General features: G+C 40.4%; 1 protein-coding gene across 1 annotated transcript in view; it reads left to right on the top strand.

The window, feature by feature from the left end:
• The window catches only part of LGI1 (leucine rich glioma inactivated 1), a 190,462-nt gene that overhangs the window by 119,427 nt on the left and 45,489 nt on the right, over positions 1-25,546 (top strand). The window contains exon 4 of the mRNA XM_053691691.1: positions 889-960. Within this exon, the coding sequence (XP_053547666.1) occupies positions 889-960 (72 nt within the window). The remainder of the gene's footprint in view (positions 1-888; positions 961-25,546) is intronic.

Genomic DNA, 25,546 nt, shown 5'->3' with positions numbered 1-25,546 from the left:
TTTTAATAAGAGTTGCGCAGTCCTTGTTAGTTGTTGTTTTTTCTTTGTTTTTGTAATAGACATTATTGTAAAAAGCATTGCACAGTGATTGATTTCACTTTTTTTTACGTTTTATACATTATTGTAAAAAAGAGTTGCTGTGTGTTTTTTTGCATGCTGCTTCCTTTATATATCATGTGAGATCTTTATCTTATTATTATTATTATTATTATTATTATTATATTTTAGCTTCAGTACTGTAGATATAACAAAAATGAAATGAGAGCAGAAAAGTATATAGGGTTTACTATTTTGCTATTCTAATGTTTAATTATTCAGTTTATTAATTCATATAGTATTATCTGCAATAACTTCAGTAATAAAATCTGCTTTTATTATTAAAGAGACATGAAATCCAAAAAAAATCTCTCATGATTCAGATAGAGCGTGCAATTTAAAATAACTTTCTAATTTATTTCAATTATCAAATTTGTTCCGTTCTCTTTGTATCCTTTGTTGAAAAGTATAGATAGGTAGGCTTCAAAGCTGTATATTAGTGGCTTTCAGATAATTCCTAGTAGTGCATTACTGCTCCTTCAACAAAGGATACCAAGAGAATGAAGCAAAATCAAAGTTAGAAGTAAAGTTGTTTAAAATTGTATGTTCTGTCTGAATAATGAAATAATTTTGGGGGGGTTTCATGTCCCTTCAAGATTGTTGTAATACAGTTTGTTACAATGACAAAGAGCATGGGCTTAAATCAATATATTTTTTAAACTTTTTTCAATTAAAATGTTGATTTATTACATGATTAAAATGATATAATAATAATCTAATTTGTGCATTACTTATTGCCTGTTTTTATAATAGTTCATCCTAGATGTTTAACTGTTATTATTTCACTTTCAGATTTATAGAAAACAACAAAATAAAGTCTATTTCAAGAAATGTGTTTCGAGGACTGAAGTCTTTGATCCATTTGTAAGTATAAAGAAATATCCAAGTTTTTTTGTTGGAATCCTAGCAATGCAGTATCTAGCAGAATACAACATAGAGATGTAGGGGTATATTTATCAATGTGCGAGCTGACATGATACGAAGTAGCGTATCATGTCCGCTGCACATCGCTAAATACCAACAGCATACGCTGTCGGCATTGATCATTGCACCAGCAGTTCTTGTAAACTGCTGGTGCAATACCGCCCCCTACAGATTCGCTAGAAGGGGGTGTAAATCAACCCGATTGAATTCGATCGGGTTGATTTCTGTCTGCCGCCTCAGAGCTACCAGACAGATACCACTGACCCTATAACCAGCCCTTGTCTTGCTATACGCATGTGTCAGTGTCACTACTGTGTCATTATAAAGTGCTGGGTGTTATTATACTGATGCAGATACCACTGACCCTATAACCAGCCCTTGTCTGGCTATACCCATGAGCCAGTGTCACTACTGTGTCATTATATAGCGCTGGGTGTTATTATACTGATGCTGATACAACTGACCCTATAACCAGCCCTTGTCTGGCTATACCCATGTGCCAGGGTCACTACTGTGTCATTATATAGCGCTGGGTGTTATTATACTGATGCTGATACAACTGACACTATAACCAGCCCTTGTCTGGCTATACGCATGTGCCAGTGTCACTACTGTGTCATTATATAGTGCTGGGTGTTATTATACAGATGCAGATACCACTGATCCTATAACCAGCCCTCCTCTGACTATACCCATGAGCCAGTGTCACTACTGTGTCATTATATAGTGCTGGGTGTTATTATACAGATGCAGATACCACTGATCCTATAACCAGCCCTCCTCTGGCTATACGCATGTGCCAGTGTCACTACTGTGTCATTATATAGCGCTGGGTATTATGCTGATGCAGATACCACTGACCCTATAACCAGCCCTTGTCTTGCTATACCCATGTGTCAGTGTCACTACTGTGTCATTATATAGCGCTGGGTGTTATTATACTGATGCTGATACAACTGACCCTATAACCAGCCCTTGTCTGGCTATACGCATGAGCCAGTGTCACTACTGTGTCATTATATAGCGCTGGGTGTTATTATACTGATGCTGATACAACTGACCCTATAACCAGCCCTTGTCTGGCTATACTCATGTGCCAGTGTCACTACTGTGTCATTATATAGCGCTGGGTGTTATTATACTGATGCAGATACCACTGACTCTATAACCAGCCCTCCTCTGGCTATACCCATGTGCCAGGGTCACTACTGTGTCATTATATAGCGCTGGGTGTTATTATACTGATGCTGATACAACTGACCCTATAACCAGCCCTTGTCTGGCTATACGCATGTGCCAGTGTCACTACTGTGTCTTTGTATAGAGCTGGGTGTAATTATACAGATGCAGATGCCACTGATCCTATAACCAGCCCTCCTCTGGCTATACTCATGAGCCAGTGTCACTACTGTGTCATTATATAGCGCTGGGTGTTATTATACTGATGCAGATACCACTGACCCTATAACCAGCCCTTGTTTGGCTATACGCATGTGCCAGTGTCACTACTGTGTCTTTGTATAGAGTTGGGTGTTATTATACAGATACACATCCAGTATTTCACTCATGCTTTATTTATTCCATAACTTATCGCCCAATATCGCTAGCAGTCTCTTGACAAGCAACTAACTTTATTCACACTACATATTTTTTTTATTCCTAATAATTAATCAGAAATAAAGATGTACTGAGATTGTGGTGGACACTGCAAGGGCTAGTCACGGACATCAGTGTCCGTGTATGGACACCTTGCCTATCCCTGGACCTCACGGGACCTCAAGCTCCTTATGGAGCTTGATAAATATGCCCCGTAAGGTTTACTGCAAACTGAATGCACTAAACTTATTTATAGCAATTGTGATTCATGGAGTACTCTTCCAATGGAGATGGTAGAGTTTGTAAGTGCTTTAACCTGACATAAAGAGATGAATATTCACATTCCAATGTTCTTCACATAGCAGAAAATGTTCTATTTATTAAAAAATACATATTTCTATATATATATCTGATGGTATTTTTAGACATGTGCAGCCGCGAAAAATTCGGTTCGGTTCGATTCGGACCGATTCGAATTTCGGTTCGGAGCGATTCAAATTCGGAAGAAATCGAATGAATTAGTTTCGGATTCATTCGGATTCTTTCGTATTCATGGGAAATTTGGTTCGATTCGGTTCGATTCGCTTCGAATCGATTCGGAATTTCGGAATTTCGGTCAGTGTTAAGTTGGATGTGCTGTGTATTATACTAGTATACTGTACAATACTAGTGTAATACACGGCCATCCGAATCCATCCGAATCTACCGAATAAATTTGAATCGATTCGGATTTATTCGGTAGATTCGGCACTACCGCAATTCGGAATTCAATCGATCCGAATCTCCGAATTCGAGAACATTCGTCCGAATTTTGATTCGGACTGAACCGAATCGCACATGTCTAATTTTGATACAACATATGCATATATATGATTATATATATATATATGTAGGTATAGATATATACAGATATATATATGAATATCTATTTATAATAACATAGAACATATTCTGCTATGTGCAGAATATTGGAATGTGAAATATAAACAATAAATGCACAGTAAAAACGTTATTAATTATGAATATTGCATTAATATGCTTTTCCATGTTTTTATCTACTTGACTGCAAAGGGCTCCAATGCACTTCTATATATGTCTATATATGTGTGCATCTGTATTTATGTTTGTATATGTAGATATATATGTCTGTAAATACATATATACAGTACACATATAACTACTTATGTACAAATGTTACTTTTACATTGTGTGTAATGCATTTAGAAATGTTTATGTGGTATAAAAACAATTAGTATAATTTATAATTAGGGAATTTTGATTATATATAGTCATGCCAAAATAAGAATTATTAAACAAATGCTTAAAGGGACAGTCATCACCAGAATTTTTTTTGTTTAAAAAGAAAGATAATCCCTTTATTACCCATTCCCCAGTTTTGCATAACCAACACTATTATAGAAATACACTTTTTACCTCTGTGATTACCTTGTATCTAAGCCTGTGCAAACTGCCCCCTTATTTTAGTTCTTTTGACAGACTTGCATTTTAGCCAATCAGTGCTCACTCCAGGGTAACTTCACGTGCATGAGCACAATGTTATCTATATGAAACACATGAACTAATGCCATCTAGTGGCCAAAATGCATTCCGATTGGAGGCAGTCTTCAAGGTCTAAGAAATTAGCATACAAACCTCCTAGAATTAGCTTTCAACTAAGAAAACCAAGAGAACAAAGCAAACTTGATGATAAAAGTAAATTGGAAAGTTGTTTCAAATTACATTCCCTATTTAAATCATAAAAGTTTTTTTTGGACTTGACTGTCCCTTTAAGATATATAGAAAGAGAAGTAATCTGCCAGGAACGAACAACAGCTCCATGGCTTGTTATATGGCCTAGTTACCACTTGTTTGTAAATGTTTAAAGAGACAGAATGATGCATTCAAAGAAAAGATTAGTCTGAAAATAACATATAAATGTATTTTTTTCAGTTTCATTAGTTGTTTAAATATTGACAAAATAAGTGTAAAGTTTTAGTGTTTATTAAACAATGGGAGCTGCCATGTTGTAACTTGTTACCTTCTCTGCTGTGGCCAATTAGGGACAGTTATAAATAGGTCACTAGAGTGTGCAGCCAATGGCTGTGTGGGATATAACAGTGTTCTGCACTTACATTTCTAACATGAACTGAAAAGCTCACTATTTCAGAATGGAATTACAGGAAAAGGAGACAAAATAAATAATGAAAGTATATTGCAGACTTTTTTTCATTTATACAGTTTATCATTTTATATTACCATCTCAAAGTTATTAATGTCCCTTTAAGGTGTATTAAAATGATCAATCAAATCTCCTAAACTATGGGGATCAAAAGAATAAGTGTACATTTATTTACATTATATTGCAGGAAGGTTCTTCTCTGCAAACTATTTGTAGAGCATTGTGAAAAATAATGTATCTGGGAAATATAAATATTAGTAATATAGATATTCTCTATGCAACGTTTCTGTAGTAAGGTAAACCCCTCCTTGGATGGGTATATAGTAGTTGTATGGATGGGAATCTTTGAACCTGAATCACCCTCTTTGTTGTATGGGTTCATTTCTGTATCAGTGTGTGTCTGAAACTTTTAGAAGTTCCTCTATGGGCATATTAGAATTATCATATGCATAAATAAAATGCATATCCCTAGTCAACAAGTATTCTGTGTCACATGATAGTAGAGTGCTGTAATTATATTATAGATATGTATACAAAAATTAGAACACCTTCCCCTTTGATTTAATTGGAATGCTCTTATGAAGGTGATTTAGGTATTATGGATAAAAGTTTCTGACTCTTTTTTTTTTTTATTTTATTTTTATTTATTGAGGTTTCATATAAGGCATACAGAACTAGAATAAAAAAAACAGCAAAGTACAAAGATCTATTTGACAGTAAACATTGTAAGAAAGTTATACAAAGACTATTATATAAACAGTATGCCAAACAGTGTGTCAACTTCCTGAATAACACCCAAGGCCACTTTTGGACCCTGCAACGTTAGAGCAATCCTACAGGAAGTTATCTTGATCAAGGGAGACCACTTTTGGGTCCCATATGTCTAACCTCGTTTTTTTTATTTTTTTATTTTATTATCTATTAGAATCAAACCCAACTAGAATATATATAAGAGCACATGTCAGCAAGGGACCTGGCAATATAAACCATGCTTGCCATTACACAGGGGGTGGTGGGCTTTACATATTTAGATTTGTAGTATAAATTAATTTGGCTAAGTAGGTAGATACATTTACAGTTGTATAAAACAGGAGCTTTGGTATAGAGATTTAGAAGTGACCATTAAGCATAAGACTTGCTGGCTGAGAAAATTTTATAAGGACTATGTATGGAATATTATAAAAATGTATAAAGTAAGGGTATAGCTAAACTATTAAATTACATGCTAACTACTACTAGATACCACATAATGTACCATTGTGATAAATGGGAGGGATCCTTCACACTTCAGCCAGAATATATGTATGGGACTATATAGCTGTAGAGGGCGCAATAATACAGACAAAATTTAACGGTACCTGGAGCATAACTAGTTTTGTATCCTCAGATATACAGCATCAGCAAAACCCAGATGAATAGATCAACAATTTGTGACTGATAGACCAATAATCAATGTACAAATAAAATACAAGAACGTACCAATGTGTTGCCTTAGTAACTGTTTTATATAACAAAGACTAGAGTTATAAATGTCGTCCTTTAAACATTAACTAATAGAACATTCACTAAGAAATTTCTCTAAGAATGTGAGGAGCAAGTAGCAAGTTATATATTGAGGAAAATTATATAATCCTTTCCCCCTGAAAGCTCTTTTATAGGACTAGAAAGGAACTATGTATATATTCTCCCAGTGGGTTACACTAGAGAGGTTCTGCGTTAATGCAACGCATGTATGTAATAGAATAGAGATATGTGTTAGTATAATTTAATATTTAGAAACAACGGGACTTGGGATGGTACAGATTTCTCACACGGCTAGATAGAAAACCATAAAGCAGGAGAAGCTACCATAGTTAAAAGGGTATGAACCCCCGAAGGTAGCTATAAGAAGTGTGGATGGCACAATAAAATTCTCCCAGCATGTGGAACAATGGGGACGGTGCATTACAAAAATAAAGGTCCCTCATGTCAGTCTATGTGTTAACATTTGCACTATCCAGCTAATGGTAAATACTTAAAACGACCACTATCTTCAACCCACTCATTAACCAGCAACATGTACAAGAAACAACAATTTGTCCCACAATGTTCTAGAAAAGTCTCATACGGCATATCTTCGTAGTGCCCTGCTATGGTAATATGCCAGAGTCCTTTAAAATTAAAGCCTAACAGTCATATGAAAAAGTCCCACATAATTATAAGTGATCTTAAAATCACTGAAGTACACCAGTACCTAGCCTATACCTGCTGGATCCAGTATAGGTAAAACAAATGGTACGAAGTGACCAGTTGCTAAGAGCAAACAAACCAGCCCCATAACAAGGATGATCCGTTTATCGGCACACAGATTTACTCCTGCCATGTTAAGCCCTGCTAAAGCGTGTCTCACCCCATAGTGATAAGCAGTCTTTGAGGGGGTAAACGGCTCCCCTATAGCGTGGGAGACATCAAATGATGGAGGGGTTCGGCGAGTTGTCAGTTCCCTAAGTTGTGTAAATCGCCGAATAGCCTGCTCAGAGGGCCGGTCGGCCTTCACACATGGGAGACTCAGGACCGATTTTCCCCGCCTCATATCCCGGTACTTTGCCTTGCTAGGTGTCTGGCTAACTCCAGGTCTGCATGTGTTAACCGGCATGAGTTGTTCTGCTGAGGGTTTTCTCACACTACTCGGAGTGTCTCTCTGATCCACTTCATAACTGTTGCTGCTGTTTCCTTCCTCTCTAGGGATAGGTATTTGGAATGTCAATAAATTCCGACTTTTGAAGTCCGCTTGGTCTGCATCAGACTGAGCTGGGAGTTTAAGGTAAGGTAAATCCTTCTCCATAGGTAAAGTCGCTGTCAGGGGCAGCATAGGCTGTCGGATATAACAGTATTCACTTCGGGGCTCAGGGCACAGCGAGGCAGTAGTCTCTTCCAGCGGGCTTTGATGTTCCCAGCCAGGTTTCTCACCCACTTTAAATATGGTTTCAGGAAACTTTGAGAAACCGGTTGTGTGGATAGGAGTACAGGCACTACCCCAATCCCTTGTTAGATGGTCAGTAATGCTTTTAAGTTGGATGTCCAGTAGCTCAGCAAGAATAGCTATTAGCGGTGATTCCATCCTGGTGCTGTATAGTAATAGCTCTCTGTAGAGAAAATTTGCTCCGGAGAGCGCTGGCTGCCCAGCAGTGGTGCAGCAGGTGTAGAGACAGATGAGGCTTCAGAAGTAAGGGAAGGCCTCAAAATTGTAAGTCCGGTACTGAGGGCTGGGAGGGCCACACCACAATCCAAAACCTTATCTCTTGGATGAGAGTGCCTTCAGTCGAGCTTTTCCACTTATCTAAGTATCTTAGTACCAATATGTCGTCCTAATTCTAGATAAAAGTGGTGAATAACCCAGGAGCTGAAGCTCAGTGCGACCAGTAAGATGGCCGCCGCCTGGAAGTCCCCCTACTCTTTTTTTTTTAATTTCCTTAAATACATTATCATATTGACCCCCTATCTTGAAGAGTTTGGAATTTTATATGTGGACGTTGGCTACAGAATAGATAGTTTATAACCTTGTGGCACAATTCAAAATATATTGTCTACATACTGCCACTATTTCATAAAGCATGCCTACATTAACATAAGTAACAATACACACACATATATACGTTATGTCATAATAAACAGCAAATTTATGCTTTGAGAAGTGATTGCTGGGCCGGGATCTATATGTTGTGTGTGTGTGTGTGTGTGTGTATATATATCCATTGGGTGTGGTATTGTTTGTATTTATTTGCTGCCATACCAGCACCCTGGTAGATTAAAATCAGATATGTGAATTTGACTACATACATAATATGTTGTACATTTTTTTTTTGTTCTGGGTCTCTCTATCATAGATAGAATCTGCAAATATTTGTATAACTATTTACAAAAACAGTTTTCATATGTCAGTGTCACATGATTATACAAAATGGGTTAACTGCACATCTGCCAATAATTATGATACTTAGTACATTATTTAAAAAAAAGCACCAATTACATTTGCAGGTCAATCAGTTTAATACAAAGATGCTGTGCTGTAATCATTTAGTGCTTTTGTGCTGAATGAGAGGGGCCATGTCTGTAAGTAGGGAAGACTAAGAATGAGGGGAGTGTGAAGGGCACAGCCTATGAGATGGGCTGTACCAGTAAGAGGCTGTGTAAGGGGCACAGCTAGTGGTAGTGCCTTGGTCAGTTTGATCAAGAAAGTAAGGCCCCTATTTATGAAAGGCCTCTCGGACATGATCCGACATTGCGGATCAGGTCCGACAGACCTCGCTGAATGCAGAGAGCAATACGCTCTCCGCATTCAGCATTGCACCAGCAACTCTTGCGAACTGCTGGTGCAACGCCGCCCCCTGCAGATTCACGGCCGCTAGCAGGGGGTGTCAATCAACCCGATCGTATTCAATCAGGTTGAATTTGCGACAATGTCTGTCCGCCTCCTCAGAGCAGGCAGACAGGTTGTGGAGCAGCGGTCTCTCCGAGCAGAAGAGATAGCAATAAGAAACAAAACCTTACATGATAACAGCTTAATATCTATGGAATGTATTGGCTCAAACGGAGCCTGCTGCAAAACTTTAAGAACAAGATTAAGGCTCCAAGGAGGAGCAACAGGTTTAAACACAGGTCTGATTCTGACCAGGGCCTGACAAAAAGATTGAACATCTGGCAAATCCGCCAGATGCTTGTGTAACAAAATAGATAATGCAGAAATCTGACCTTTCAGAGAACTGACTGACAACCCTTTCTCCAGACCTTCATGGAGAAAAGACAAAATTCTAGGAATCCTGACCCTACTCCAAGATTAGCCCTTAGATTCACACTTATAAAGGTATTTATGCCATACCTTATGGTAAATTTTTCGAGTAACAGGCTTGCAAGCCTGGATCATGGTCTCAATGACGACTCGACCCGAAAATTCACGCTTAGACAGAACTAAGCGTTCAATCTCCAAGCAGTCAGCTTCAGAGAAACGAGATTTGGAGGGAGGAATGGACCCTGAGTTAGAAGGTCCTTCCTCAGAGGCAACCTTCAAGGTGGCCGAGAAGACATCTTCACTAGGTCTGCATACCAGATCCTGCGAGACCATGCAGTAGCTATTAGAATTACCAATGCTCTCTCTTGTTTGATACGAGCAATAACTTGTGGAAGGAGCGCAAACAAAGGAAAAAGGTATGCTAGATTGAAATCCCAAGGAACCTCCAAAGCATCTATCAGAGCGGCCTGAGGATCTCTTGACCTTGAACCGTACCTTGGAAGCTTGGCGATCTGCCGAAACGCCATCAGATCCAACTCCAGCACCCCCCATTTGAGGGTTAATCTGGAGAACACCTCCAGATAGAGAGCCCACTCCCCAGGATTAAATGTCTGTCTGCTCAGGAAATCCGCTTCCCAGTAGTCCACTCCAGGAATGTGGATGGCAGATAGACATCAATTGTGAGCTTCCACCCACTGAATAATCTGTGCCACCTCCTTCATGGCTAAGGAAACCAGAGTTCCTCCCTGGTGGTTGATGTAAGTCATTGAGGTGATGTTGTCTGACTGAAGAAACCTGATAAACTGGGCTAAGGACAATTGAGGCCAAGCCATCAGAGCATTATGAATCGCTCTCAACTCCAAGCTGTTTATGGGGAGAGCAGACTCCTCCCGAGTCCATAGTCCCTGCACCTTTAACAAGTCCCAGACTGCTCCCTAGCCTAGCAGGTTGGCGTCCATGGTTACAATCACCCAGGAAGGTCTCTGGAAGCATGTGCCCTGAGACAGATGGTCCTGAGAAAGCCACCACAGGAGAGAGTCTCTTGTCGATTAGTCTAGATCTATCCTCTGACAGATCTGAATGGTCTCAGTTCCATTGTCTGAGCATGCATAATTGCAGAACTCTTAAATGGAATTAAGCAAAGGGAATTATGTCCATGGAAGCAACCATCAAAAGTCTGCCCCCCACTTGATCCGAACGTGGACCGGGGGCTGACCCTTCATGCTGACTTAGACTCAGCTGAGGGTTTCTTTGATAGCTTCCCTTTATTCCAAGACTAATTGGGCTACCAAGAAGACAAGGGGGTCAATTTATAAAGCTCCGTACGGAGCTTGATGCCCCGTGTTTCTAAAGACCACTGTTCCATAACCTGTCCGCCTGCTCTGAGGCAATGGTTGACACCCTCTGCTGGTGCAATGATAAATGCAGACAGCATATGCTGTCGGCATTTATCGATGTGCGTTGGACATGATACGCTACATTGTATCATGTCTGTCCACACAATAATAAATAGAACCCATTGACTGCTTGTTTGGATAATTTTCAGTTGGCAGCAATGTTTTTATTTCAGATTTCATTTCACCTAACTTCACCTGCTTATCCACCAATTCATTATTAAGGCAGTCAACCGTTAAGTACCATAAGATCCATTGAGCCCTTATTAAGAATCTGCTCAAACTTGTCACAATAGGCTTTATTCTCTAGCATGAGAGTCAGACATGCTGACATGCGTAACCCCCGAGGGATCCATTTAACCCTATGGTACCTGGCTAATGTAGCAGCATGTAGTTCATAGGACAATTTCTTCTTGGCCAGTCTCTCATAATTTTTAGAAGTAGACTCAGAGGGTGCCATTTTTAAAAAATATCTTGAGCCCTTGGCTAGGGTAGTAATTCTGGCTGCTTCAGTATCAGAATAGGAGAAAGTCTTTAACTTAGATTGTGCTTCTTCCATAATATGCAATAGGGTACAATACCCACCTGGTGCATGGGCTGAAAGTGGTGAAAGATAATCCAGAAATACAAAGAGCACAGTCCAGCACTTCAGGCCACTGCACGCCACACCAAGGTCACCACAAAAACCTTAAAAATGTGAAAGAATTCCAAAAAGTGGCAGCAGAATGTGGAAAATAGAATTTATTAGCACACATAGCAGCGACATTTCGGGAATCACTTCCCTTAATCATGCAATAAACATAATGGTACAAAGCACCCTTATATATCCAACCGCCACCAGGGGGCAGTAGAGATATAATTACAAATTTAACTCTTTCACCTCCAACATTTGGAAACATTTGGAAACATATGCATAAAAAATACAGTGTATCTCAATACTGAACAGCAATCACATAAAAATGGGGTATTCTTGCTAAATGCAATCCAGATGTGCCTGAATTTGTGGATGTTCCTATACCAGCCTTTAAGCAAGGATATAATCTTCATCAAAAATTGATTAGGGCTGATATAGGTTCTCCTACTATTTCTGACAAACAAGGTTATTTGACCAGTAAGAACAGGGGGTGTTTTCCTTGCCTTGGATGCTCCTGTTGTGGGAACATGATTAAAGGATCTGCCTTTTTACATCCTATATATGGCAAGAATTATCAAATTAAGGGTTACTATACCTGTAAAACCCAATATGTGATTTACTTGGTCAAATGTCCGTGTGGGCGGGGCTATGTCAGTGAGACGACAAGGTCCATTAGAAATAGGATAATTGAACATAAAAGTACTGTGAGGACTAATAATAAACTTTCCCCTGTATCCGGCCACTTCTCGAAAACGGGACATGCAGTTAATCAGCTTAGGTTTCAAGTTATTGAGTATGTCCCTAGACCTAGGAGAGGTGGCGATAGAGACCTCTTGTTAAAACAAAGGGAGTTTTGTTGGATATATGAACTCGGTACAATGGAACCCGAGGGCATGAATAGAGATTGGGATCTCTCTGTGTTCTTATGATTGACTATATCCTGTATTTAAATTCTGTTTGTATATTTGGCCGATGATATTGGTTTCATTTTTATAATTGCCTGTTGAATTTTGTATATATCTGTTTAATATGTTATTTTATGTGGTTGCTGTTCAGTATTGAGAAACATTGCATTTTTTATGTATATGTTTCCAAATGTTGGAGGTGAAAGAGTTAAATTTGTAATTATATCTCTACTGCCCCCTGGTGGCGGTTGGATATATAAGGGTGCTGTAATGCTCGTGTGATATTCCACTATCAGACTGAACTCAGACAGTAGTCTTCTTATCCCGGCGTGGATAGTCTGCGGCAACAGGCAGGGAATCAGCAGGAGGCAGTTCAGGGGTAAACCACTAGAAAGGTCAGACAGGCAGGGTTTGGCAACAGTAAGGCAATCCAAAGGTAAAACACTTGAATGGTCAGACAGGCAGGTTTTGGCAACAGTAAGGCAGTCCGAAGGTAAAACACTTGAATGGTCAGACAGGCAGGTTTTGGCAACAGTAAGGCAGTCCGAAGGTAAACCACTTGAATGGTTAGACAGGCAGGTTTTGGCAACAGTATGGCAATCCAGTACTTTAAGGATTTAGCAAGCAGAGTAGTCAGACAGGCAGAGTTAGTCAAAAGTAAGGCAATCCAGTACTTTAGGGGTTAAGCAAGCAGAGTAGTCAGACAGGCAGAGTTCAATAGCAGTGAGACAATCCAGTACTTTAGGGGTTAAGCAAGCAGAGTAGTCAGACAGGAAGAGTAGTCTTCTTATCCCGGCGTGGATAGTCTGCGGCAACAGGCAGGGAATCAGCAGGAGGCAGTTCAGGGGTAAACCACTAGAAAGGTCAGACAGGCAGGGTTTGGCAACAGTAAGGCAATCCAAAGGTAAAACACTTGAATGGTCAGACAGGCAGGTTTTGGCAACAGTAAGGCAGTCCGAAGGTAAACCACTTGAATGGTTAGACAGGCAGGTTTTGGCAACAGTATGGCAATCCAGTACTTTAAGGATTTAGCAAGCAGAGTAGTCAGACAGGCAGAGTTAATCAAAAGTAAGGCAATCCAGTACTTTAGGGGTTAAGCAAGCAGAGTAGTCAGACAGGCAGAGTTCAATAGCAGTGAGACAATCCAGTACTTTAGGGGTTAAGCAAGCAGAGTAGTCAGACAGGAAGAGTTCAATAACGATATGGCAATCCAGAATACAGTAAGCTATCACACCCAGGAGCACACAAAGTAACACCTATACTTGTGCAGTGATAGGTAGCAAGTGAGTAACTTACATAGGCACAGGATTTGTGCCACAGGAGATCCTGACCGGCTTCAGAACAGAGTGAGCGTGTGGCGAGGACATCACCGCTGCACGCATACAGGAGTCAACTTCCCCTTAGGCAATGAGCAGAACAGCAGACGCCATGTCCCTAGGAACCAGAGTCAGACTCAAAGGATGAGCAGTATGGAATCTGGAGACCAAAGAAGGAGCGTGTACATCACGGGCAGGAACCCAGGAACGATCCGCCACAGAGTAACCCTTCCAATGTACCAGATACTGCAGTTGTCTGTGCCTGTATCTGGAGTCCAGGATCTTAGCAACCTCAAATTCAGGGTCACCACGGACCAGGAGCGGGGAGGAGGAGCCGGGTATATCTATTCTTGATGTAAGGCTTAAATAGTGAGATGTGGAAGACTGGGTGTATGCCGTGACATCGCAAGAGAAAAAGAGACAATAATTCTTGGGCAGAAGGCAGTTTTGTTAGGGGTACAAAATGAGCCAGTCTGGAAAAGCAATCCACCACAACCCAGATAACTATATGGTGTCAGAAGGTGGAAGGTCCACAATGAAATCCATTGTTATGTGTGTCCATGGTTGTTTGGGAATGGACAATGGTTGGAGCAAGCCGGGAGGCAAGGATTGGGGAGTTTTGTTGGCAGCACAAGTTGTGCAGGCTTTCACATAATCCTGAGTGACAGACTTAATAGTAGGCCACCATACATGTTGGGAAAGACACTTAAAGGGACAGTTTAGTCAAAATTAAACTTTCATGATTCAGATAGGGCATGCAATTTTAAACTACTTTCAAATTGACTTTGATTATTAAATTATCTTTGTTCTCTTGGTGGTATTTATGAAAAGCTAAGCCTAGGTAGGCTCAAACTGATTTCTAAACCATTGAAAACTGCCCCTTAGCTCAGAGCATTTTGAAAGTTTTTCACAGTTAGAGAGTGCTAGTTTATGTGTGTCACTCCCGTGGAGTTATTTAGGAGTCTGCACTGATTGGCTTAACTGCATGTCCATCAAAAGCACTGAGATAAGGGGGCAGTCTGCAGAGACTTAGATACAAGGTAATCACAGAAGTAACATGTATATAAATATAACTGTGTTGGTTATGCAAAACTGGGGAATGGGTAATAAAGGGATTAACTAATCTTTTTAAACAATAAAAATTCTGGTGTAGACTGTCCCTTTAAATGTCCTTGTCAAACCAGGATGTCCTGAGAGTTTATTATCATGAGCCCAGGATAGCACAGGAGTGCGTAGGTTCAGAGGTACAAAAAAAGATATCGGAAGCCACGGGGGCTTCAGGAGGTTTACTAGACAGGGCACGTTGCAGTCTTTGAAGAAGGGTGGTATTCAGTTGAGCAACCACACAGGAGGGATGTATGATTGTTCAATAGGAGCTTTAGAGGAATCACTTGAGTGAGGAAACTGACCGGAAAGGGCATCAGCCTTCTTGTTTTTGGTCCCAGGAAGATAACAGACCACAAAGTTAAAACGGGAAAAGAACAAGGCCCTCCTGGCCTGTCGAGGATTGAGTCGATGAGCAGTCTCTAGGTAAGTCAGAATCTTGTGGTCGGTGAGAATCTGAATGGGATTGGCGGTGCCTTCTAACCAATGATGCCATTCAGTCAAGGCCATCTTAATGGCTAAGAGTTCACGATTACCCACATCGTAATTCCTCTCTGCAGGAGTAAAGCGTTTGGAGAAAAAGGCTAGAGGGTGCAACTTGGAGGTTAAAGGATCACTTTGGGTTAGAACTGCTCCAGCCCCTATCTCGGAGGCATCAACCTCTAAAGTGAAGTGTAGGTCAGGATCAGGATAGCGGAGCACAGGAGCAGAACAGAAAACCTTTTTTTAGATGAGAGAAGACAGTTATGGCCTCAGGGGGCCAATGTTTACAGTCCTTGTTCCGTTTTGTCAATTCAGTGAATGGAGCAACTGTTTGAGAAATGTTCTTTATAAATTTGTGGTAATAATTGGAGAACCCCAAGAATCTCTGTAATTTCTTTAATGAAGTAGGTTGAGGCTATTCTAAAACTGTGGTGAGTTTAGCAGGATCCATGGCAAAACCTTCTTTCGAGATGACATAACCAAGGAACTGGATCTGAACTTGGTCAAACTCACATATTTCTAGTTTGACTACCAAAGAATTGTCTCTGAGACGTTGAAGTACCTGTCTCAAGTGCTTATGATGCTCCTTCAGAGTAGAAGAGAAAATAAGGATGTCATCCAGGTAGACGAGGACAGTGCAATTGAGGAAGTCACAGAAGACATCGTTGACAAATGCCTGGAAGACTGCAGGGGTGTTATACAGCCCAAAGGACATTACGAGGTATTCGTAATGCCCTGATCTGGTGTTGAAGGTGGTCTTCAATTTGTGGCTTGGGAATATACGAATCAGATTCTATGCCCCACATAAGTCCAGCTTGGTGAAGAAGCGAGCATTCTGGAGAGAGTCATACAGTTCGGTGATTAAAGGAATGGGATAGCGATTCTTGATAGTTATGTTGCTCAAGGCCCTGTAGTCGATGCAGGGTCTGAGCCCACCATCCTTCTTACTGATGAAAAAGAAGCCTGCCCCAGCAGGAGAGGAGAGAGGGCAAATTAAACATTTAGCTAGGTTCTCTTGAATGTACTCCTCCATGGATTTGGTTTCAGCTTTGGAGAGTGGATAAGTCCTCCCTTTAGAAAGTTTGGTTCCGGGAAAGAGGTCAATTTTGCAGTCATAAGGATGGTGGGGTGGCAGCACGTCAGCTGCTTTCTTCTCAAACACATCTGCAAAGTTTGCATATACTGAGGGAAGGTTTGAAGAAGTCTGTATACTGGCTATGGGGATGCGGAGCAGAGGAGGGAATTTAGCGAGGCAGGAGTGGAAACAGGAGGTACCCCAATTGTCCTTCCGCCCAGTCAAACTGTGGATTGTGTATACGAAGCCAAGGAAGACCAAGGATGACAGGCTGTGATGGGGAATGAGTGACCTCGAACTGCAGCTGTTCGGTATGAAGGACTCCCATAGTCAGGGTCAGGGGTGCTGACTCAAAATAGATCAACCCTGAACCAAGGGGAGTGCCATCCAGAGTAGTTATTTTGAGACAATGTCTTTTCTGCAGAAGAGGCAAGCCAGCTTGAATCATAAAACGTGATCCAGAAAGTTTCCAGCTGCCCCTGAATCAATGAAGGCTTGAGTGTGGACAGTTTTCTGAAGGAAGGTAAGAGTAACAGGTACCAAAATCCGAGAGGAGTGAGGGGATTTAGTAGTGATCATACTTAGAGGTACCCCAGTGTTTTACAAGCAAAAACAGTTAGGAGCACCAAAAAGCGAGTGAAAAACAAAATTTATTATTTAACAAAAAGGGTTAATTAACCCCAGGGTAAGAGTGTGTAAGAAATATAAATGAAATACAGAGAACAAAAAGGCTGACCGGTTTCGGCATCTGCCTTAATCCTAGCCTGCTAGGATTAACACACTCTTACCCTGGGGTTAATTAACCCTTTTTGTTAAATAATAAATTTTGTTTTTCACTCGCTTTTTGGTGCTCCTAACTGTTTTTGCTTGTGATTTTCGAATAGTTTGGCCATTGTGAGCACACTAAGCGAGTTCAAATACTATCAATATTCCCTATTGCGGAGGTTTAGCAATTCCCAGCTTGGACACTCACCAGTTGCAAATAGGAGCATTACAACAAGGATAAAACCAACAGCACCACAAGGAAACAAGAGGAAAGATTAACCAGAAACAGGACTGTGGTGAGTCTATTTGAGACACATATATAATTGAAATTATTTGACTGCATTGGAGAGTTTCATATATATAAAAAACATTTTCATTCTAATTTGGCTTTTGTCAGGGGAGACTGGGGGTGACCCACTGACATAGCATGACCATAAACTTTTGTCTGTTTAACCAAGCTGGTTGCGCAATGTGATTTATTATATTAACATATGAAAATATATACAACGTACACACCCAACCTCAGCACCCCTATTTTTCTTTGACTGTTTTGAACCCCAGTGTTTTCCTGGCCGAATGTCACAATTATTTAGTTGGTGGGTGTTAGAACCACAATAAAAGCATAGTCTCAATCTCCTTCTTCTCTGTCTTTCAGACTCTGAGGGTTTGAAAGAGGAGAGATCCATGGGTTCCTCCACTGGGGTAAATGTAGTTGTTGAAGTGTAGAGGATACTGCAGAAACCGGACGAACAGAAGGATGGGAGGAAAGGACCCTCCAAGTTCTGTCTCTCTCAGCTTGTCTCTCCTGGAAGCGAGAGTCCAGACTGATACAAAGTGTTATAAAGTCATCCAAAGAAGAAGGAACATCACGATAAGTGAGTTCATCTTTGATGCATTCATGCAGACCCCTCCTAAAGGCTGCCTTGAGAGCACTGCCATCCCAAGTGGTTTCAAGTGCCAAGGTGTGAAAATCGATGGCAAATTGTGCCACGGTTCTGTTGCCCTGGCAGAGATCCAGGAGAGAAAATTCTGCAGCAGAAGTAAGGTCAGAAGTCCCAAACACAGAAGAAAATGCAGAAATTAACACATTAGCATCATTCAGGAGTTGAGCGTTCTGTTCCAAAAGGGGAGAGACCCAGGCTAGGGCCTTGTCTTTCAGTAAGGAAATGATAAAGGTGACCCTTGATTGTTACGGAAGTGCAGCCTGAACTGGTTAAGAAAACACCTACAATCAATAGTACCATCATATTTGTCAGGAAATGGTATCCAGGGAATGCTTCCAGAAGCGAGGGGAAGAAGCCTCAGTACTAGGAGCAGAGACTGGCAGTACAACAACAGGAGCGGTATTCCTTGCTGCAACTAGTGCAGAGAGTTGAGCGGTTATAGCCTCTAGTTTGGAATCCACCCTCTGCAACTGTGTGGTATGGGTTCCCAACATCTGTCCTTGAAGATAAACTGCTCTTGCTACCTACCTCATTTGGCTCCATGGCCCAAGTATAATGTAATGCTCGTGGGATATTCCACTATCAGACCGAACTCGGCCAATAGTCTTCTTATCCCGGCGTCGAGCCGGAATGATAGGGAATATCCCAGAGCAGAGAAAGTATGCAAGACAAGGTAAGTGGCACTCACCACAGGCAGGATAGTCTGCGGCGGCAACAGGCAGGGAATCAGCGGAAGGCAGTTCAGGGGTAAACCACTAGAAAGGTCAGACAGGCAAGGTTTGGCAACAGTAAGGCAATACAAAGGTAAACCACTTGAATGGTCAGACAGGCAGGTTAAGCAAGCAGAGTAGTCAGACAGTCAGAGTTCATCAACAGTGAGATCCTGACCGGCTTTAGAACGGAGGGAGCGTGCGGCGATGACATCACTGCTGCACGCATACAGGAGCTGACTTCCCCCTAGGTAACAAGCAGAAAAGCAGGTGCCACGTCCCTAGCAAGAGCTAGAAAGGCGCAGCATGACAGGTGCTTTGTACCATTTGTTTTATTGCATGATTAAGGGAAGTGATTCCCAAAACGTCACTGCTATGTTTGTGTGCTAATAAATTCTATTTTCCATGTTCTGCTGCCACTTTTTGGAATTCTTTGACATTTTTAAGTTTCTCTTTGATAGGTGTAAGGCGATGGATTTACACTGCGCAGCTTGAGCTAGCCTTCACACGCGCGCTCCCTTGCCCATATGCGCCGGCGCATAGAAACAAGAATAGATAAGATTAATGCTGAGAGCTCAGCAGCGCAGTTCTCCTGACAGTCAGTCAGTGTGTGCCGGTGCGGGCGCACATAATTTTTCCCTCACGCACGCTGCTTTGCCAATACCGCCAGTCAGGCAGATTCAGCTAAATGTAAAGGGACAGTCTACTCCAGAATATTTATTGTTTGAAACAATAGATAATCCCTCTATTTAACCAACACTGTTAATACACCTTTTACCTCTATGATTACCTTGTACTAAGCCTCTGCAGACTGCCCCCTTATTTCAGTTCTTTTGACAGACTTGCATTTTAGCCAATCAGTGCAGACTCCACAGGAGTGAGCACAATGTTATCAATATGGCACACATGAACTAGTGCTGTCTAGGTGTGAAAAACTGTCAAAATGCACTGAGATAAGAGACGGCCTTCAAGGGCTTAGAAATTAGCATATAAGCATATCTAGGTTTAGCTTTCAAAAAATAATTCCAAGAGAACAAAGCAAATTTGATGATCACAGTAAATTGGGAAGTTTTATAAATTGCATGCCTTATCGAAATCATGAAAGTTTCATTTTGACTAGGCTGTTCCTTTAAGTGTCAGGTCACATATAATAGCACCATACATAGAATACCCTCAATAATATTCCATAACAGCTGTCAGTGAAACTCATAACAGTTATTGGGGCGGAACTACAGGGGGTGCAGAGGTAATAATAATTATTTTTTTTCAATAAAAATCGTTGACCTGCCACTGCCTGCACTGATATCATGTGAGTGTGATGTGATGCTTCACTAGTGTCTCTGTCTCTGACTACAGAGGTTAGTGTTTCTATTTTACCCATTGGTGTTTATGTGTGTGTGTGTATGTATGTATGTGACTGTGTGTGTATGTGTGTGTGTATGTTTGTATGTGACTGTGTGTGTATGTTTGTATGTGACTGTGTGTGTGTGTGTGTGTGTGCATGTATGTATGTGAGTGTGTGTATTTATGCATGTATATGTGTGTGTGTGTGTGTGTGTATGTATGTGACTGTGTGTGTATTTATGCATCTATGTGTGTGTGTTTGTGTGTGTATGTATGTGACTGTGTGAGTATTTATGCATGTATGTGTGTATGTGACTGTGTGTGTATTTATGCATGTATGTGTGTGTGTGTGTGTGTATGTATGTGACTGTGTGTGTATTTATGCATGTATGTGTGTGTGTGTGTATGTATGTATGTGACTGTGTGTGTATTTATGCATCTATGTGTGTGTGTGTGTATGTATGTATGTGACTGTGTGTGTATTTATGCATGTATGTGTATGTGTGTATGTATGTGACTGTGTGTGTATTTATGCATGTATGTGTGTGTATGTATGTGACTGTGTGTGTATTTATGCATCTATGTGTGTGTGTGTGTGTGTGTTTGTGTGTGTATGTATGTGACTGTGTGTATATTTATGCATCTATGTGTGTGTATGTATGTATGTGACTGTGTGTGTATTTATGCATGTGTGTGTGTGTGTATTTATGCATGTGTGTGTATGTATGCATGTGACTGTGTGTGTATTTATGCATGTTATGTGTGTGTGTATGTATGTATGTGACTGTGTGTGTATGTATGCATCTATGTGTGTGTGTGTGTGTGTATTTATGTGACTGTGTGTGTATTTATGCATCTATGTGTGTGTGTATGTATGCATGTGACTGTGTGTGTATTTATGCATGTATGTGTGTGTATGTATGTATGTGTATGTATGTATGTGACTGTGTGTTTATGTATGTATGTATGTGACTGTGTGTGTATTTATGCATCTATGTGTGTGTGTGTATGTATGTATGTGACTGTGTGTGTATGTATGCATCTATGTGTGTGTGTGTGTGTATGTATGTGACTGTGTGTGTATTTATGCATCTATGTGTGTGTGTATGTATGCATGTGACTGTGTGTGTATTTATGCATGTATGTATGTGTGTGTATGTATGTATGTATGTGACTGTGTGTGTATTTATGCATCTGTGTGCGTATGTATGTGAGTGTGTATTTATGCATGTATGTGTGTGTGTATGTATGTGACTGTGTGTGTATTTTTGCATCTATGTGTGTGTATGTATGTATGTGACTGTGTGTGTATTTATGCATGTGTGTGTGTATGTATGCATGTGACTGTGTGTGTATGTATGCGTGTGTGTATGTGTATTTATGCATCTATGTGTGTATGTATGTGACTGTGTGCGTATTTATGCATGTGTGTGTGTGTATGTATGCATGTGACTGTGTGTGTATTTATGCATGTGTGTGTGTGTGTATGTATGTGACTGTGTGTGTATTTATGCATCTATGTGTGTGTGTATGTTTGTATGTGACTGTGTGTGTATTTATGCATCTATGTGTGTGTGTATGTATGTATGTGACTGTGTGTGTATTTATGAATGTGTGTGTGTGTATTTATGCATGTGTGTGTGTTTATGTATGTATGTGACTGTGTGTGTATTTATGCATGTATGAATGTGTGTGTATGTTTGTGGAACCAGCAAATTACAGACCTTATTACTACAACATGGGGGGGGGGGGGCGGAGGGTCACTATATAGTACCACTATATACAGTACAGGGGGGCTGGGCCATGTCACAGACTACTGTGGTCACTTTATAAAGTACTGGGGCGGGTAGGGTCAGACCAGCCATCTCACCGGCAGATTACAGACTGTGTCACTGACTCACTATATACAGCAATAGGGGGCCAGACCATCTCACAGACTGTGGGAACAGGGTACCTCCTTTTGCAGACACGTAATCTGATTCTCATATTTTTTTCTGGGTTAAATGTAAAAAAAAAAAAAAAAAAGATATGTTTCAAATTCACCTTTTTTTGTGGGGGGCCCTGTGGTTTCTAGTTCCACCTCTAGTTATTCTTACTTGAGAGCTGTTGCTAGGTGCTTAATTGCCAACAAAAATGTCATCTCACAGAAGCGTCTGTTGATGGTAACAGGCTTAAAGGGACAGTCAAGTCCAAAATAAACTTTCATGATTCAACTAGGGCATGTCATTTTAAACAACTTTCCAATTTACTTTTATCACCAATTTTGCTTTGTTCTCTTGGTATTTTTAGTTGAAAGCTAAACCTAGGTAGGCTCATATGCTAATTTCTTAGACCTTGTAGGCTGTCTCTTATCTGAATGCTTTTTGACAGTTTTTCTCCACTAGAGGGCGTTAGTTCATGTGTGTCATATAGATAACATTGTGCTCACGCACGTGGAGTTACCTAGGAGTCAGCACTGATTGGCTAAACGGCAAGTGTGTCAAAAGAACTGAAATAAGGGGGCAATTTGCAGAGGCTTAGATGCAAGGTAAAGGTAAAAAAGTGTATTATTATAACCGTGTTGGTTATGCAAAACTGGGGAATGGGTAATAAAGGGATTATCTATCTTTTTAAACAACAAAAATGCTGGTGTTGACTGTCCCTTTAATATTAGTCAGTAGACCTGTCAGCAGTGACAAGAATAGGATCTAATCCTAAACTTTTGTTTTAAGGCTATTTGTGCAGACACCAATCAGAAGCTAGCTAGGATATGTGCGTATTCATTTTCAACAAGGAATACCAAGAGAACGAAGCACATTTGAAAATAGAAGTGAATGTAAAAGTGTCTTAAAATTACATGCTCTAATTCATTCAAATTTAATTTTGACTTTTCTATCCCTTTAAATATGCACAGTGTAAATTGTAATTTAAGTACACTGAATGTAAAAAACCCTAAAAATGTGTACAAAATACAAAGCATAATTGTTTTTGCGAAAAATGGGCTGAAATTTTCTCTTAAATCCCAGCGTAATTCTGTAACGATTTTGGCACTACAGATCTCACAGTTTTTTTTCCCAGTTAGAAGGCAACAAGCTTTTCTAAAAAAAAAATACTTAATACCCTAATAGAAAAACACATGCGCTTTATTTGCCATTCAGAAGCTATTGTGGTCCCAAAATATCTAAATTTCCAAACCCACCGTGAGGCTAATTTGCTTTAGCCAATCACAGTGGGCAACCTGTGTTCTCTCTTCCCTGTAGTTCCGGGTACAGGGATCGTGTCTAACGCATGCGCTCTGATGTGCCCAAAGTATACGCATGCACATTTTATTTTCTCTAATACAATCTCTTACATAAGTGATCTAGCTGTCATGTGACCGCCGTCAAGATTAGCATAGCAATGACAGGAAACGGAGTTCTAAGATTGCGCATGCGTACAATTTGCGACAAGAAAAAAGTCTTCAATTAGCACATTGCCCATGCGTGGCAAAATGCTTTTAAATGCGCACGCGTTTTAATATGATAATTAGGGAAGCTAATTTATGTGTGAAGAAGAGCTTTCTAGACCGCCCTTTGAAGGGGGCTGGAAAAAGTGACGTAAGAAGAAAAAAATGATTATACTTTTAATACCTGATCTAAACTTCGTTTTTTAAAAATAGTAAGTAGAATCACATATAGAAATAACATTTGATCATTTGCTTTAAAAAAAAATAAATGTAAACATACTTTACTAATCCTTTAAGACACAAATCTAGAGCCAACATGCAGGCAGTTGCCTATGGCAACCAATACAGGGCACGAAGGGCAACATAATGTCAAAAACATCTAGCTAACATTTTATGGCCTTTTGATAAATAATGTAACTTATTTGGATTTTAAATGGAAATTAAAGGGACATGAGATGAAACCCAACATTTTTCTCTCATGATTTAGACAGAGCATACAATTTTAAATAGCTTTCCAATTTATTTCTATTATCTATTTTTTTCTTTCTGTTGGTATCTTTTGGTGAAAAGCATGCCTTGGTAGGCTCAGGAGCTGGGAGCTAACTGCTGATTGGTGGCTGTAAATATAGCTAGCTCCCAGTAGTGCATTGCTGCTCCTTCAATGAAGGATACCAAGAGAATGAAGCAAAATCAGGAGCGTATTATGGCTTAGGCAGACAAGGCACATGCCTAGGGCAGCAAATTTGGGGAGGGGTGGTAGGTTTTGATGCACTGCCAGGGGCCCATCCGGGTGTCCTATGCACCGCTCAACGCTCCCTCTAAGGTCTGCTGTCAGATCTCTTAGGAACTGGACCTAAGCCTATTTAAAGAACAATACAAAATGCCCAATATCAACACTGGACAGCACTATTCCTATTCCTCCCTGCACACCCTGCAGCATGTGTAACTTATAAGTGTTCTGTATTTTAAGGGACGGGGACAACCCTACACACACATACCTCATTTGCCTTCTCTTCCTCTTTTTCTCCCTCCCCTCCTCTTTTCTCGTCCCTCCTCTCATTATTGGGAAATGCCATGAAAAAAAAAGATAAAAATAAAAAACTGCACGTGAACCCCTAGTGTAATGAAGTGATGCTTAATTAGTGTGGTCATTATTATTTTCCATGAAGGTGGCACATGAGTGCAGCACGGCATACAGCAGCTGAACATTGTTATACCATCAAGGTTTAAATCCACCATAATGGACGGTGAAATCTGCTGCAATATTTTTTAAAAGCAAGAAGGTCATTTAGGTTTAGAGGCCTATTTATCAAATGTCTGTCGGACCGACAGTGCGGATCAGGTCTGACAGACTTCGCTGAATGCGGAGAGCAATACGCTCTCCGTATTCAGCATTGCACCAGCAGCTCTTGTGAGATAGGCCCCTTAGATTATAAATGGAGCTCAATAGTTAACCACAGTAGTGAGATTCTGATTGTTTAACAGCTAGAAACCATATTAAAAATCAGGCATTTAAAAAAAAAAAAAAAATCTTGCGAGTTCACCTGCACGACATTGCGGTAACTAACGTTCTCCATACTTTCAATGACGAGAGCTAAGCAGAAACTCACACTCGTATTACTAGTTCATGCTTAAAGCGGCATGAAACACATTTTTTTTCTTTCATGACTCAGATAAAGTATATCATTTTAAACAACGTTTCAATTTGCTTTTGTTATTAAATGTGCTTCATTCTTTTGGTATCCTTTGTTGAAGGAGCAACAATACACTCCTGGGAGCTAGCTGAAAACATGTGGTGAGCCAATGAGTTGAGGCATATATGTACAGCCACCAATTAGCAGCTAGCTCCCAGGAGTGCATTGCTGCTGCTGAGCCTACCTAGGTT

This window comes from Bombina bombina, chromosome 9 (assembly GCF_027579735.1).
Source record: "Bombina bombina isolate aBomBom1 chromosome 9, aBomBom1.pri, whole genome shotgun sequence".
Classification (NCBI taxonomy): Eukaryota; Metazoa; Chordata; class Amphibia; order Anura; family Bombinatoridae; genus Bombina; species Bombina bombina.
Note: the sequence above shows the minus strand (reverse complement) of the source record. Positions and strands in the feature narration are given on the sequence as shown.